The 14,796-nt window shown below is 44.2% G+C and overlaps 2 protein-coding genes across 8 annotated transcripts in view; one reads left to right on the top strand and one right to left on the bottom strand.

Annotated features, from left to right (window-relative positions):
* The first annotated feature begins 878 nt into the window (after positions 1 to 878).
* LOC110982168 (uncharacterized) lies at positions 879 to 13,677 on the top strand. The gene is made up of 5 exons (XM_022240415.2): positions 879 to 1,221; positions 6,524 to 6,726; positions 7,727 to 7,937; positions 11,254 to 11,370; positions 11,879 to 13,677. The coding sequence occupies exons 1-5, from the start codon at positions 1,062 to 1,064 to the stop codon at positions 12,418 to 12,420; spliced, it is 1,233 nt and encodes a 410-aa protein (XP_022096107.2). The 5' UTR covers positions 879 to 1,061; the 3' UTR covers positions 12,421 to 13,677.
* The window catches only part of prpf4b (pre-mRNA processing factor 4B), a 39,330-nt gene continuing 26,622 nt past the window's right edge, over positions 2,089 to 14,796 (bottom strand). For 3 of the 7 annotated variants that reach the window (XR_002598540.2, XR_015425604.1, XR_002598539.2), the window contains exon 17: positions 2,089 to 3,032. The gene's annotated coding sequence lies outside the window, so the exon portion shown is untranslated. Of the gene's footprint in view, positions 3,033 to 8,700; positions 8,794 to 14,096; positions 14,276 to 14,796 lie in introns of all 7 variants that reach the window. The other 4 variants (XR_015425605.1, XR_015425607.1, XR_015425606.1 and 1 more) reach the window with 2 other exon arrangements.

Raw genomic sequence — 14,796 nt, 5'->3', positions numbered from 1 at the left:
CCCCTCTGAAAACCCAGACAAATTTGCAGAGGATGCTGGTGGTTAACATCTCGATTTGTACAGGCTTCACAGATAAGAAATATATCCTCGCCTTATTAGTGACCCACTCTGCGAAAATGAGTCTTAAGTCGCCAGAGCCACTTTGGAGTAAAAAGTGTTTTAGAATAATTCTGCACAGTGTAAATCAACAGGAACCCACAGCATTTGTCACCATGGAGTATCCACTTTCATCAGGATGCCAAACTGAGTGATACATCAAAACGAAAAACTCAATTTGCTCTTTCTAGTACAAATGAAAACTCAAAAAGTGGCTCTGGCGACTTAAAATTCATTTTCACAGAGCACTTTCTCTCTCTAGCGAAAAGTCTTTGAAACTTCAAAGGCCTCTAGTTGGAGAAAAGACTGACTGTCAAATCAAAAGCGGTTATCTCTGGCTCGACACTCCGAGCCCACGGCAAGAATAGAATTCTGCAGTGGAAAGTTGCACAGATTAAAGTTAAGAAAAGCACTGCACATAATCATTTCTTAAAGACGTATCACAAAAAAAACATTAAAACCAAGAAATAATTCTTTCCTCTTCTGCGGATTCAATGTGAATGATACTTTGGTCTTAAGGGCTTCATTAGTGACTGTTCTTTCTGGCACTTTCCAGTGAAGTACGGCTTCAGCCGTCATGACTGCCAAATTTCATTAGCTAAACATTTCCAGAGCGCCACAAGCAATAACCAGACGATTTGGCCAATCAAAGTCCAATGGTCAACAGGGTCCGGAGGGAGTGTGACTGATGCTCTCACTCGCACCTGTCACTGATGAACGCTTATTGTACTGTGCAGCTTGAGTCGCAACAATGCGAGGAGCCTCTTTACGCGTAACCTCGGCCCAGCGTGAAGCATGGCCCGAGCAAAGACACCAAGCAGCGAGCGGTACGGAGAGGGTCGAGTCAGCCTTCGTCACATCACGGGGGAAACCATGAATAACGCGGCGACCGGCTCTCCTCTTGTCATAAACCCGTTGCAGCGATCCTATCAGCCCAGTTCCGCCGAGGATATGACGCGACCCGGATGGCTGGATGCGGACAGTCGGCAGCGATGGTGACTAGGATGCACTCCACCGCGCTCCCCGAGAACCTGATCAACATCTCCCGGGAGTTCATCAACCGGTGCTTGGTACTCTTACTTCTTGGCACGGTGCTACTACCCGGTGCGTCGGCCTACAATACCAGTGAGTACATACCATCACCTTGTGTGGTTTTCTCCTCTCGTACAGCGCCCCTCATTTTTTTCTTCAGCTTCTTTTCTTGGTGAATGGACGGGGCGTCTCGTGGTGCTCATTAGCAAGGACTTACCACGACAGCTCCCATTTTCAGGAGCGCCGTTGATCCTGCTAAATTGGACCTGGCAGTATTCAGCTGCCAAGTTTTTTTCTTCAAACGGAATGCTGTCGTCTTTGTTAGGGCAGCAGGTTGAAATGCCAATAAGAGAATTCTTGTTCGATTGCATTACACACTGCACCGTGCCGGCCTTGTGAACATTATTTAGATGGGCCCCGAATATTTTGTATGAATCAATTATTTACTTGTTCAACTAGTTTTATACAAAGTCTATATACTAAAGAATAGGGAAAAATGTCTTCCCGGCCCTTAGCCAAGATCAGCCTCTCAAACTTCAGAATATTCCCGAAGCACATAATGAGCTAGGACTTATCAACGTAGTGTGTGACACAGTCAACAATCAGAAACGTACAGAGACCATTATTGAAAACTCATGTTTTATAAAAACTGGCAGTTTAGTTTGGGTAACATCCAACTTTCTGTAAAATTCAACGAAACGAAAATTGACATGAAAAAGTAAGACAAACTCACTGGCATTTATTTTTAATCGAGTCGTCGACGTCGTTTTATCTTTACAGCTGCATGAAAAAAATCTGTTATATTGTATTGGCACTTGATAAATTATTTATCGTTATTATCAACACAGGATGGATTGTTGCACACGATAAAATCTGAGAAAAAAATGGAAGTGTAAAGAAAATGAGGAGGTTTTTGAATGCGACATTTCTGCACAAGTTTACTCGGAATGTAGTCCTGTACCAATTGCGGGAAGGTTTATTTTCATTTTGTGGACATTGTTTCCAATATTTTTTCTTAACTTGTCATAGCTCTATTAAGACTTATCCAACACTTGAAACAACTGGGCGACACAGTTAACTAGTAACTAGCTTAAGTTTTAAAGGTAGGGTCCCTTGTTTGTTACCAAACGTTACCAAAAGCTTCCACTGTCAAAACAACACTAGCAATAGCTAGCGACTGGTGTGAGGCAACGAAATGTGTGTATACTTGTATAATACTTATACTACATAATAGTAAATATACTACTATAATGTTAAAATACTTATAGTATAATAAGTATGTTATAAACCACACCCTTTACACACTAACAAGAAGCTTTGCCGAACCCGAAACCAAACTCCTTGCTTTATGTCTATCAATTATGATTTCCATCGAGAAAAGTTTGATGAATCAGGCAGTCGATATAAGAACTGTCAAACACCGAAGGCCCTCAATATTTGGCAAACGTATTCTAACGACATTAGGCCTATATACCCAGACATTAGGCCTATATACCCAAGCAGTTGTAACTTGGTACATTCGGAACAGGATGACGGTTTAGTTACCCTAACGATTATGACTTATACCCTTGGGGAGATCCAAGGGTGAATTAGGCTTATACGCAGGAAACTCAGTGCTACCAGGTATAGCGGTAACTCAATGAAAAGAGATCGAGGAGGGTGGAAGGCATTGTACACCGCTATGTTGACATGGATCAGTTAATCCCTGGATGTCCGAGTCAATTAGGCTGGAACCTCAATTACAGCGAGTACAATACAGATGATGTAAGAAAAATCCGGCAGAGGCGGTGTGCGGCATACAAAAAGCCTGCGCGCAGTCAAGATGAATTGGCCAGCGTGAGTGGGAAAACACGACGGAAGCTGCCTCGGTGCTCTCTCTCCTCGCTATCCACGCGGCCTTGTTACTGAAATGAGCAGAGATAACATGAGAAAACTTATTCTCCTTTAAGGAAGAAACGAGCAAACTACGTTACCCTATCATTTCCCCATAACAAAGGATTTACACTTATTGTTTACCGGCGATGCGATGGAAGTTCCATATGCATATACATAATGTATAGGCAATATATCCCCCACGTACACACAACTGTAAATACCTCCATGTGTGAACATCCCAATCTTCTGCTTTATGAGGCAGGGGGCTCAAACTCTTTTCGAAGGGCTCATATAAATGTAGGATTTGTGCATTGTTTTAATATTTAGGCCCCAAAATGGAGGACCATTTGTCCCCAGTTGTTTTTGCAATGTCCATGACTGAGTGTAGAAACTACCCCCCCCCACACACACACACACTACAAAACTGAAAATGCAAACCCCAGAAGCAAGTCAACATAATGGAAGGTTTATTCATATACCATCCCAAAGGGCCTAAGGGCAATTCATGAGTTACTGCTGAGAAGAGCCAATAACCTCTGGACCCCATCTTGGCGGCAAGGACAAATTGCAGCTAGCTCGACGGGAAACAACGTCATTCGTATTTTCAAAGTGCAATCAAATGACATGTTGTACATTCAGAATTGCAAAATGTGACGTCCCTAAAACAGAAACCATTACCCCTTGCAAAAAAAAATTGCAGCAAACCCGCGCAGGTTTAAGTTATGTTAAACTTTTAACTTCGCGCATGTCGTAAATCATTCTCAAACAAATGAAAACCTTGGTAACATCAGAAAAAAAAATCACAGGCCGACTTAAGGTTAAGAATGAGTTTGCCTGGTTTTGGTATAACCTATTTTTAAACTGTCACTAATGGCGTCGCTAAAATGAAACCTTTGAGGGAAATATGGGAATACACGCCTTCCCCCCCCCCAGGGGCGATGAAAGCTGAGAAACTACAGCTTGTACATGGAAGTCCTTCAAGATTTCAAACGGGGGCACCAGAGGGGACTCTGATATCCATGGGGACACACCAAACATTACTCTGTAACACAAGGGCGTGATGCTGGCTATGTGCAACGGGCGTCCTCTCAGCTATCGCCGTCTCGATCACAATTGCGTTTTTATCACTGGTCACCAAGCAGAACAAAGACCATCCACCCCAAAATGGATGAAGAAAAAAATGAATCCAAAAGGCATTCCTCCACTTTCGTCTATGATCTCCAAACAGCGCAAATGTCAATCAAGTTATTAACTGATTAAGGAGCTGGTGGGGCGGAAGAATGGAAGGTGGGGAAAAATGGCCGAGGACACTGACAAAAAGGAGCAGTCCAGGAGAGAAGGTAGTGGGAAGAGATGAAGACAAGCGAAATCATCACCTCCTTGTCTGGAGTGCTCAATCTGCCTCGATTGTTCCCCTGTCAGCGCTCATCAACTTCCAGAAGGCCCCTATTCTGCGACGGGCGAAGCCCACAAAAGGGCAGGCAGGCCGCCCGGCGGGGTGGCTCAGTGTGCTGGGTAACCCGTTGCGAGATCCCAGTTTGCGCGGGCGCTGGAAAACCGATTGCGAGTGTCCTGCTCAAAGTGACAGCCTGGTGACTGTTTTAAAATATCCTTGGGAGACAGGAGGTGGTCCAGGATGTGTCTCCTGTTTTTGGCACGGCTCCCATTTTATCACTGGACATACACAACTTTTTAGCAGTATTGAAAGTTGATGACACGGAGCTGCGACAAATGAGGGGAACTCAATATGAAACTGGATATCAAATTTGCTATGTAAATATTATCATATCACCGTAACAAATGCAATACCTAAACTTACACTTTGGAAATATTTATGCGTAAGTTCTGATTACTTGTTCTTGAAATGTCTAAATTTGACAAGATCTCTACGTTTATCTTAGCTTTTATTAACAGAATTTAACAAATTCGAGAGCTGCACTATTTATCTAAATGCGACCGTGAACTAAAGCCAAAGTGATCAAACACTTGTGAGTTAAATTTAACAGCACGAAGACCATTGCAGGTAAAAGCCCCCGTCTATTGGTAAAACAAACGGCGCCTTTAGATCATGCAACAGACGGGACGGCTGCACACACTTCAAACTAATAACCCCCCGAGGATGTTCATCATTCATAAAACATCGTATTTTGATGAGAATCTTACGCGCGACAACACGAGCCACACGCTGTCTGTACATACACTGACGCATGCAGTAGTTATGGAGACACCAAGGAGAAATTCATGCACGCTGCGAAGATCCATCACCAAGTCTTAGCGCAAAACGAAGCGGGAAATTCGCCGAATCCCAATTTGCCGCGATAATGTCCAGGCACAAGCAGGTACGATGTATACAAACTCAGTTGGCTTTTTAATGGAAGGTGACAAACTGTTTACCTAGTGAGCTGAAAATTACCGAACGAAAATACGATTTTTCAGTCGGATATGTCATCCCTTACCTTAATAAAGGGTAGCTGAAATCAATTTCTTTTAATACAAACCTTCAAAATGCATCTTTGTGTTTCAGTTATTTTCAACTTTTGTTTCACTATTTGATGGGAATTTCCAAATCCATGAGTAAAACTGTGATGCCGACACAGGAAAAAAGCCTAATCTTAAAATGGTTTGCAAAAAAAATTACTGTTCTGCCTGTTTTGTAGATTTTGTTGGACTAAATATTCTCTTCTTTGCTGATTCATTGTTGCTTATGTATATAGCAATAAGCAATCCCTTTCCCGGAAATATTTTCAGTAGGTAAATTTGGGGTTCACAATTTAACAGAAAAACCTATGCACTGAACCAAGTCTTCCCTTGATGAAATCATAGCAACAGCGCCCTCAGTTGTCCAAGAAAGTACGGATAATTTTAAGTGTTTAGAATGAGAGCACTTTTCATTGCATTAACCACACACGAGTGTGAAAAGGTTTTCATAAACTGAAGACGAGGATAAAGTTGCACAAAAATTTACTACAGCTTAGAGCTACACTTTAAAAAGGGACACCGCCAGCTAGCAAAATAAGGAACACCTGCTCGTCTCTGGAAATTTATGTCCCTTACAGGATTACAGGATGGTGTCTGGCTACACAATTTAAATCATTCGACTCAGAAAATACACTAAATCACAATACTCAATCACAGATCTGTGAGCGTGTATACATGTATTTTTCCATTCGTGCAAGTTGTAGTTTTAAATTGATGTTTAGGGAATAAAATACTGCAATGGGAAAACACAGCTTGGCGTCTGCCATTCAACAAAAACGCGCTGTACGGTCGCCGATGTTCACTTTCATATTTATTGTCCGGTTTCAGCAGACTCGTGAAGCACTGTACTTCGAACTCTGATTTCCAAATGCAGGTTCAATGTTGTCACGTTGATACTTTTAATGTCGATAACAGACACGAGCTTGGATCGACTATCGTACATCATTGCTTTTCTTCCGGAGTGATGTTTCGCTCGTGTTGCACGAAGTTTCCAAATAAATAACCTCGTCTGTCTTCTGTTCCGTGTCATTCTCGCCTACAGCTTTCGTGCAGCAAGACATACACGGTGACTGTTGGCAGTACGTGAACCACAGGGGTGGTAAGATCTTCTCGCACGCCGGCCACGGACGATACGCCGACAACACCGACTGCAAGGTGACCGTTACCACCACTCCGGGCAGACGGATTCACGCCGTGTTCGAGAGCTTCGACTTGACTGAGTCGGTCAACTGCTACCAGGATGAGGTATTTGGTGACAGGCGATCACACTGCACAGTCGATGGTTAGGCCAACAGTGCAGGCACTGGCAGACCATAACTTTTTCTACCAGTGTTATTATTAGAAAGCAAGAAAAACTTCGTATCAGGGCACCTTTCCGTGGAGGCGTTGCGTACAGGATAGGCCTACGTTCATGCGTTTCACTTTCACGGACGCAAACATCGACACCATTAACATACGGTAGCACACGTGTGCATTGCGTATGAAAGTCCGACCGTGAAAATCGCTCCGGGAGCAATTGACGGATACGCAACACTTGGCACAAGTGTTGACGCGCATATGTAATGGCGTAGTGGGTGCTCAATGTTTCGATAATCGCGACAGTACATTTCACATGTAGGCCTTGGTATAACCACGTACGTAACCGGGAAAACACAAATGACTTGGAAAATTGAGTGTTGGGCTCATCTTTAAACAATAATGCTCGCCATAAGCGGCTATTTTACATGATTTTCACATTACAGCCTACAGGCGGCTTTCCAATTGTACATTTTTATGGTACGTTGCGTATGCGATGCGTTCGTGCGTTTCGCTTTCACGGACACAAAAATCGCTTCCATTAACATAACACACGTCTGCACTGCGTTCGGCGGATACGCAACGCTTTGCGCAAGTGCTGACGTGCATATGGAAAGGCGTCTTATAAATGTATATCTGAAGTAGTATGAGACTTCAGGATTTCACGTGTTAATACCAATATTCAAGGGTAAAGGACAATCCGTCATGGCCAGCATGTTTTGAGTACTCAAGTGACTGTTAAAGAGGGACCGCCATCTTTTTGAGTATTGGCGACGCGCAAAGACTTGTGAAGAGGAATTCCTCAAGCTATTTTCCTACACTGTTTTGTCTTTCGCTTACATATGTAGCGGCATGCAGCCTCCCATCAAAGACTCGTGAAAGATACACTGGATAGAACAACCTTGAAATAATGTACAACTTTTGCCTGTCTCCGTCACTATTCCGACAGGTGATCGTGTACGACGGGCGTTACTACTCTAGTCTGATGCTGAGCGGCGCCCCCTACGGCCTGTGCGGCACGGATCTGCCTCCCCGTTACCGCGAACTGGACACCACGGGCAACGAGCTGACCGTTCGCTTCATCACGGACAACGTGCTGTCCAGCAACAAGGGATTCTCCGTGGTCTACACCACCTTTGTACCCGAGGAGACCAGAACAGGTGGGTCAAGAGGGAAACAAGGGGAGGCGTGGCTTGGTGCGGAACAGGAGGGCAATTATTCAGTAGTGTAAGAATGAATCTCAACGATAAAAAAAAAACCGAATGTGATTGGTCAGCTGCAAATACACGTACGATTGCTTGCCTATCCTTTCCCCATTGGAGTCGAGAAATAATAAAATTTGAATGTACACAAATTAAACCAAACAAAATAAGCTGAAATGAAACAAAAACATATACAGATGCGAAAAATAAAAGGAATTAACGATGGTGGAGAGGTTTATTTATAATACATAAAGCAAACTAACATCTGCTTCAAATAAAATGGTCTCAATTTTTATTTCTCCATTCCCAATGAAATGCATCCGGTAATGCCCGCAGTCTGGAGCTCCCCCCCCCAAAAAAAAACGGCCTGCGTCGTGTAACCATGCTGCCGATTCGGCACACGCGGGCAAGTGTAGGAGTTAGAATCACATTTGGTAGGCTTACGTGCATGTCGAACTTCACCAGGGGCTTGCATAATAATGTAAATTGAGCAGAACCTGGGAACGGGCCGCACGGCCATGGTTGACTGACAAGAGGCCAACACGCGTGAAAATAACGGAGTCTACATGTACGCTTGACAGCATGGCGAGAGTGCTTGTCGACAAAAATAGGGTTCGTAATTGGCAGCAAGCCACAATCCATACAATACTAGAAACCGTAGCAACATAGATGTGGTACTGAATTATGCTGTCTTGCCTCGTCTCACCACATTACAACGTACTTTTTTTGCGGCGGAGCATATGTCAGGATCCCTGCCTTGACTGTTGAGACTCGAGGTTTGTGCACCTCAGCCTAGAATAACGTCTTCACCGATCTGAAGGGAGAATACAGATGTTCACAAAATAAAACATTGCTGCAAGCTGTAACTCCACCTTCGAATTACAAGAGGTGTGCACTTGGCGTCCCGAGAGATTTTCCCCGGTACCTCTACATACATCCTCAAGACGTGTTGCATCTTCGATCACTGGAGGGATTGTTTTTTTTGTAGGTAGGTGTGAGAAGCGCAAGAGGGAAGACCGATGACGAGGTTGATACATAGGGGGACTACGCGCGTACAGATTTTTTGTGGTATCGAGCATTCAGGATGTGTACGCTGTGCTTGTATTGGGCGCTGAAATGCAGCAGTTGAAGTCTTTTTCATTTAAAGTAGATTAGGGGGGAAAAGAGATAGGTTGATCCAGTATATAGCTGCGTTTGGATTTTATGGAATGGAACACTGTAATTTGTCTTATTTTTCCGACGATGAAAATTGGAAGCCTTGTCATGTTTCCGTTAAAATACTTGAAGAGTTATCATGACACCCGACTGGGTAGACGGCAAAGAATGAACTCTCACTCCTGCAGGATATCAAACGCCGACAACAATAATTTGCAACTTCTAGAACAACTCACATGTAGGGGATCGAAATTACACTGAATTTGAGTGGTGTGTTCAAGGCAGCCAGCGCTGATGATGGAAGCCATGCTGATCATTTCTGTCACTCTGCCGCTTCAAGGCCATGCACAGACGAGTTTAATGTACGCCTGTGATTCACATGTGATGGAATTCGAACCAGTACACATAATGTGCAGTGCAAATGGGGTACCATATGCACCTGCATTATGTACATTGGCACAATTATTTGGTGCATGAGTGTAATAGCGATATTCTATGTTCTAGGTGACAGTGATATTGTGTGGAGTCCACGATTAATGACTAACCTGATTCAGCATTACCTGTTATGAGCAAAATAAGCTGACGGGGAAAACACCAGAAAATACCACCAAAAAAATACCGAAAACAGAAAAAAAAATTAATTCACGTATCCACCCCAGCGAGGCAAAGTAGATACGTAATTTCTCGTATATGTGAACCGGCTGATTTTTAAAAAGCACTTGAAATTGTTTTGAAAATGATTAAGGGACGTGCGTCCTTGAAGAATTTGATACAGACAGTCAAATGACAAAGAACTAGCATACATAAATAGCACGTGACTGGCTGTTGTGCAGGTTGGTACTGTCTCGTGCTCAGCAGTAACAATCGATGATTACCATCAGCCGCACTGCTCTCGACTCGTGTAGCCAACAGTTTAAGGCTACCCCTCTGAGTTTCCTTGCAGCCGTCACATTCATAAATGGCTGATAATTGTCAGCCGGATTTTTTCCTAGTTGGGGCCGAGCTGGTGGTGGGTGCTTCTTTGGCATTTCGTGCGGAGATGGCAAGAAACGAAAGTGCAGTGTCGAGTCTGTTCGTGTTAGCTTTCAGCAATTTCAAAATCGGGTGCCACACGCGCTCTTTACAGTCCGAGTACCTCTGCTCTTTGGGATGCTCTATGGACTGGGCCATTGCTGATACTTCTGAGAATGTTGTATGGGATTCGAATGGTGAAACTGGGACCTGTCACTCTCTACGTGCATCGAAAGACCTGGCATCCAAGAAATTAACGAGCAACGAATTTGAACCCCGGATGTTGCATTCCGATAAATGCAATTACTGTGAGAGCGCATACGATGTACTCCTGACTAAATCAACTCTACTCAACGACCCTCCTGCACTGCTGGCTGGGGTGGCTTCTCGAGTCTGTGGACCGCCTTCTTCACAACCAACCCCAGTGGATGAAACTAAAGGATTAGGCCAGACTTGGGTCTCAGGTACTACAGACTGAAATATTTAGAGACATACACCGGGATCCGACATTCTGGAGTCTCACTGTGTTAGTGAGGCTGCGCGAAAACATTCAGAGAGAGGCTTGTCTAACAGGACGAGGGGCCTGGTGGTCAGGGTTTGTAAACTCTCAATCGCAGGGTTGGGTTTGAATCCTGTGATGGGGCGTACGTTGTGACCGTTGGCAATTCATTCTAACATTTATAAGTTCCCATCTCTCTAACCAAATGTACAACCTAAATGGGTAACTGTGAGAGCAGCAAATGGTCAGTGTGGGCAAGTGATGCTTCAAATTAATGGTCACACTGATGGCTTTTATACTCCCCAGGGAGTCGTCATGGTTCATAGCAATGTTTCTAGGCCTGTGGGCACGAGGAAGGTGGTGTAAAGCGGGTTGGGAGTCCGCCGGTACTAACATGCACTTTAATATGTGGGTCAAAGTGTTTCCTACGCTGATTGCAACAATTTGCATCAAAAGGGTGAAAGATAATTTGTACAGCGCATTTTTTCTCCTTTTCACTGGTGGGGAGTCATCATCAATCGAGTGAATTTGACCTGTTCACCCCAGTTGTCGTCCATCAATGTCTTTAATATAAAAATAAGCGACTGCTCTTTCCTTTTTTCTTGGCAGAGAAAGACAACTGTTTCGACTGTGAGGGCGGTTCTATGTGCATTGACAGCAGCCTGACGTGTGACTCGCTGTGGAACTGTGCCGACGGCAGCGACGAGAGTTTTCAGCTCTGCTCAGGTAGAATCCTGTGCGTTAAATATCACTGGATGTAAATCACAGTTCCGTTGTCCATGCTGTTACCTTTGCAGCCTTAGTTTGTTGCAGTCTGAATTGAAATCTGTCTCACACTAAAGTTAACCTTTTCACGTGTCGAAACCTGTGGTTTCTCTTCGGTGTCTTACAATGACTCGGACGACACTAGTCTTAATTAGTTACAGAGCTGCCGTCGCTGTGACTTATGAGCTCAAATTGCAGATGCTATAGCCGTTATGGAGATGCCATAGAGTTTATGTGCCATAGCCATTCTTGTTTTCAATACAGGTGCTGCAGGTCCTTTTTGCTTGGCTAATCTTGGTGTTGCTCATTTCGGAGCTACTGAAGTGACATTTTACAATAATTTTACAATAAAACACGTGATAAAAAATAGGCCCCTTGCAGCTCGTACTCGGAATAGTTGTGTATGGCACGGAACTATCGAAATACTTGATGTGCCATCTGTCTATTTCTTCTTTTATTTTAACGCAAGTGGAACCAACGGAAAGTCCAACTGCCTCCAACGGCTGGCTGGGTTGGATGGGCACCTTACTGGCCATCACCGTGGCAGTGGTCATTGTCGTCTTCCTCGCCGTCTCCCTCGTCGCGTGCTACTGCTGCAACAGGAAAGGCCGCGGCATGCCGGTGGGACGAGGCCAGGCAGACGGCGCGGGGCCGGGGGGACACGGCGTCACGCCCTCGGTGCCGTCCAGCAGCAGCAACTCCTCGTCCAGCAACGGCAGCGCCAACTCCAGCCCGCATTACGACGAGATGGGCCCGCGGGGCTCGCCCCTGACTCCAGGCGGTCATCAGCCGGCGTACCCGGCAGAGCCCGCGGGGAGCCAAGTGTTTTACGGCTACCCACCGCCGAACGGTAGGGACTTGAGCGGGACGTACAAGCTCCATGGCGGTTACTACCCGATGAGAAAAGACGGCGGCCCGTGCTACCCTGGAGAAAGGGGGCACGTTGATCCCAAGTACGCGTACGGCAGCGTATTAAATGGTCACAGCATCGTTGGTATGCCAGCAGATTGACAAAGCCAGAGCTCTACGTACACTTGTACATCTGCCAAGCTAAACCACGAAGACGGAACTGTATAATACTGCCACGTTATTAGGTCCAAGGACGCTCTTGGTAATGTTTTCCAGAGACACAGGGTTCCTAGCTATGCCGCATTGCTACCCTGTCAAATCCAAGTGTAAATTATATGTAGAAAAATATATATACAAATTGAAAGAACTTTCTGAAAGTTCTATGTAGTTATGAGGGGAACTGACGGTCATCATTAAAATGATGGAATTTATTATGCACCGTCATAAGACCCGGTAATATTCTCGACATACATTACCGATGCTTCAGTGGAAAACTTCTTCCATCTTGAAAAAATAGATGTAAGGTCAACCTAACTGCCCCAAATTGCCGGAATCTGTAACCAGTCCACAAGCTGTTTCCTCCTTGGTTCTGATTGAGAGTGATTATACAACTTTTCCTGAAGTCCTTTATACCACCGGCTTTCTGGAAACAAACTTTTCTGGAAACTTTAAAATCGGGTACGATTTAGTGTCTTGTCAGGGGCCAACTGTTCTGCTATGGTTGGTAGATTTAATGTACCAACCACAGCTGAACAGACCCGCATTTCCGGGGCGGACCAATAATCCACGTTCCGTTTCAAAAGACCATGACTTAGCGAAAAGAAATTTTAAATGAAGCCAAGCATGAGAGACAATCTAATACAACTACATACAGACCGAATATTGCTGAAGCACGTCCTGATATTCATTTTTGGGCGTCATTACTTTGGCGATGAGTAAGGAATCAAAGCCAACAGTTCTAATTCTACGGAGTTTCATATATTTTGATGTACGTGTATATATTGTGTGGATAGAAACACATTTTAATACCGGCGATTCACAAGAGGGCGCCTCAAGAGCTTGCAACGCATTGGCCAGTCACAATGCGCGAAATCTGTCCACCCAATGCGCGTTTGGAAAGGCTCGACAGATTTCGCGCACTGTAATTGGCCAACGCGTTGCAAACTCTTGGAGGCACTCTTTTGTGAATCGCCCGTATTCAATCTGTAAAGTCACTGTCTTTATTTATATAATTTTTTTTTGTCTCACAATGCTTGCCTTTTGTCTTTTAGCTTTAACTGATGGATGTAAGAGGCAGGATAATTATCACCCGATAACTATTTTGATATTTTTTTCCCACAATTATGGACGCATGGACGCACATACACGGTTTGGGAACGATTCAATAAATGTGGCTGTGGTGACATTAAAAGAGAAAAATTGTAATGTAGAAATTAGAAAACCATACACGGCCCTTCTGGGAATTTTATCGTGTGTACTATCATTATGCTCAAGGCCTGTGCCTCACCACAAATGTCATAATATCCGTAGATTTGCACTTCAAATACAATGAGAGAGATGTCCCGTGGGGGACAATTTTATTTCCCTTCCCTCCCCAAGCAAGCAAAAACCTCAAAATTCAGCCTCACTCCTAAAAAAACAACAAAACCTTACATAAAAATGCCCAAACTTTTGCCCCTACCTACAAATAAAAAAAAAAGCCCGACCCCGCCTTGGCCACAAACGCTCAGGGGAGCAAATTTGGTTCAGAACAAGAGGTACAGGAGTGATAAGAACACGGGTAGAAAAAGCAATATCATTGACAGAACGTAGTGACATGGAATTTATAGGCTACAGACTACAGCAGCATCTGTACACCTGGACGAAGTTTTTCCGTGGCGCCTCCAAGCATGAAATAACATACAGCTCTCAACCTCCTGGTGTTTTCAGCGTTAATCGTCGTTATTATCAAGATTGGCTACCCAATAAAACATCCATAAGTTGTCTGCTTAAATTTCACCTTTTCACCCCCCGGCCCCTGCAATCAAAAAAAAAATTAAAAATTCGAGCTGTTGGGGAAGGATTCCCAGAGGCACAGAATTCCACCCGAAATCAAACAGTTGCTTTATCAGCAAAACACTTTTCGTTTGCTCTGTACATTGTACAACTTCCGTGAACTGCATAAATCATTGGGGAGTCACGGCATACACAAATGCGTGAATTTGGAGGAAGAAAAACTACAGGTGTCCGTGGTCAATGCAAATCTTCATGCTCGGCAAGGTTTAGCTACACCAGGGTGGATACAAACAGGAAGGATTATTATTACAAGGTGGTTTGGACGTCTGGGGCACTAAACGAAACAAATCCTACAATACTGGGGATGAGTGGGGGGATGAGTGGGGGAATGCGCCTTCAAAAACCGACATCTATCATGCTTTGTCCTGTAATTTAACACAACTCAGAGTATACACCAGAGTTTTTTCATTCCTTCATGTTAAACCCCATTGCCCTGTCAGCAACTTCATCTAGGCTCTCAAGTAGACCTTATTTACCGTTACA

This window comes from Acanthaster planci, linkage group LG06 (genome assembly GCF_054643075.1).
Source record: "Acanthaster planci isolate LZ-2023a linkage group LG06, COTS_SCS, whole genome shotgun sequence".
Classification (NCBI taxonomy): domain Eukaryota; kingdom Metazoa; phylum Echinodermata; class Asteroidea; order Valvatida; family Acanthasteridae; genus Acanthaster; species Acanthaster planci.
Note: the sequence above shows the minus strand (reverse complement) of the source record. Positions and strands in the feature narration are given on the sequence as shown.

What these genes read in the sequence shown, in the direction of transcription:
- LOC110982168 (XM_022240415.2), top strand. Translation starts at nt 1,062, where the DNA reads ATGGCTGGATGCGGACAGTCGGCAGCGATGGTGACTAGGATGCACTCC. An exon ending in TCAACTGCTACCAGGATGAG is followed by an intron (nt 6,727 to 7,726) that starts GTATTTGGTGAC and finishes CTATTCCGACAG; the next exon opens with GTGATCGTGTACGACGGGCG. An exon ending in ACCCGAGGAGACCAGAACAG is followed by an intron (nt 7,938 to 11,253) that starts GTGGGTCAAGAG and finishes TTTTCTTGGCAG; the next exon opens with AGAAAGACAACTGTTTCGAC.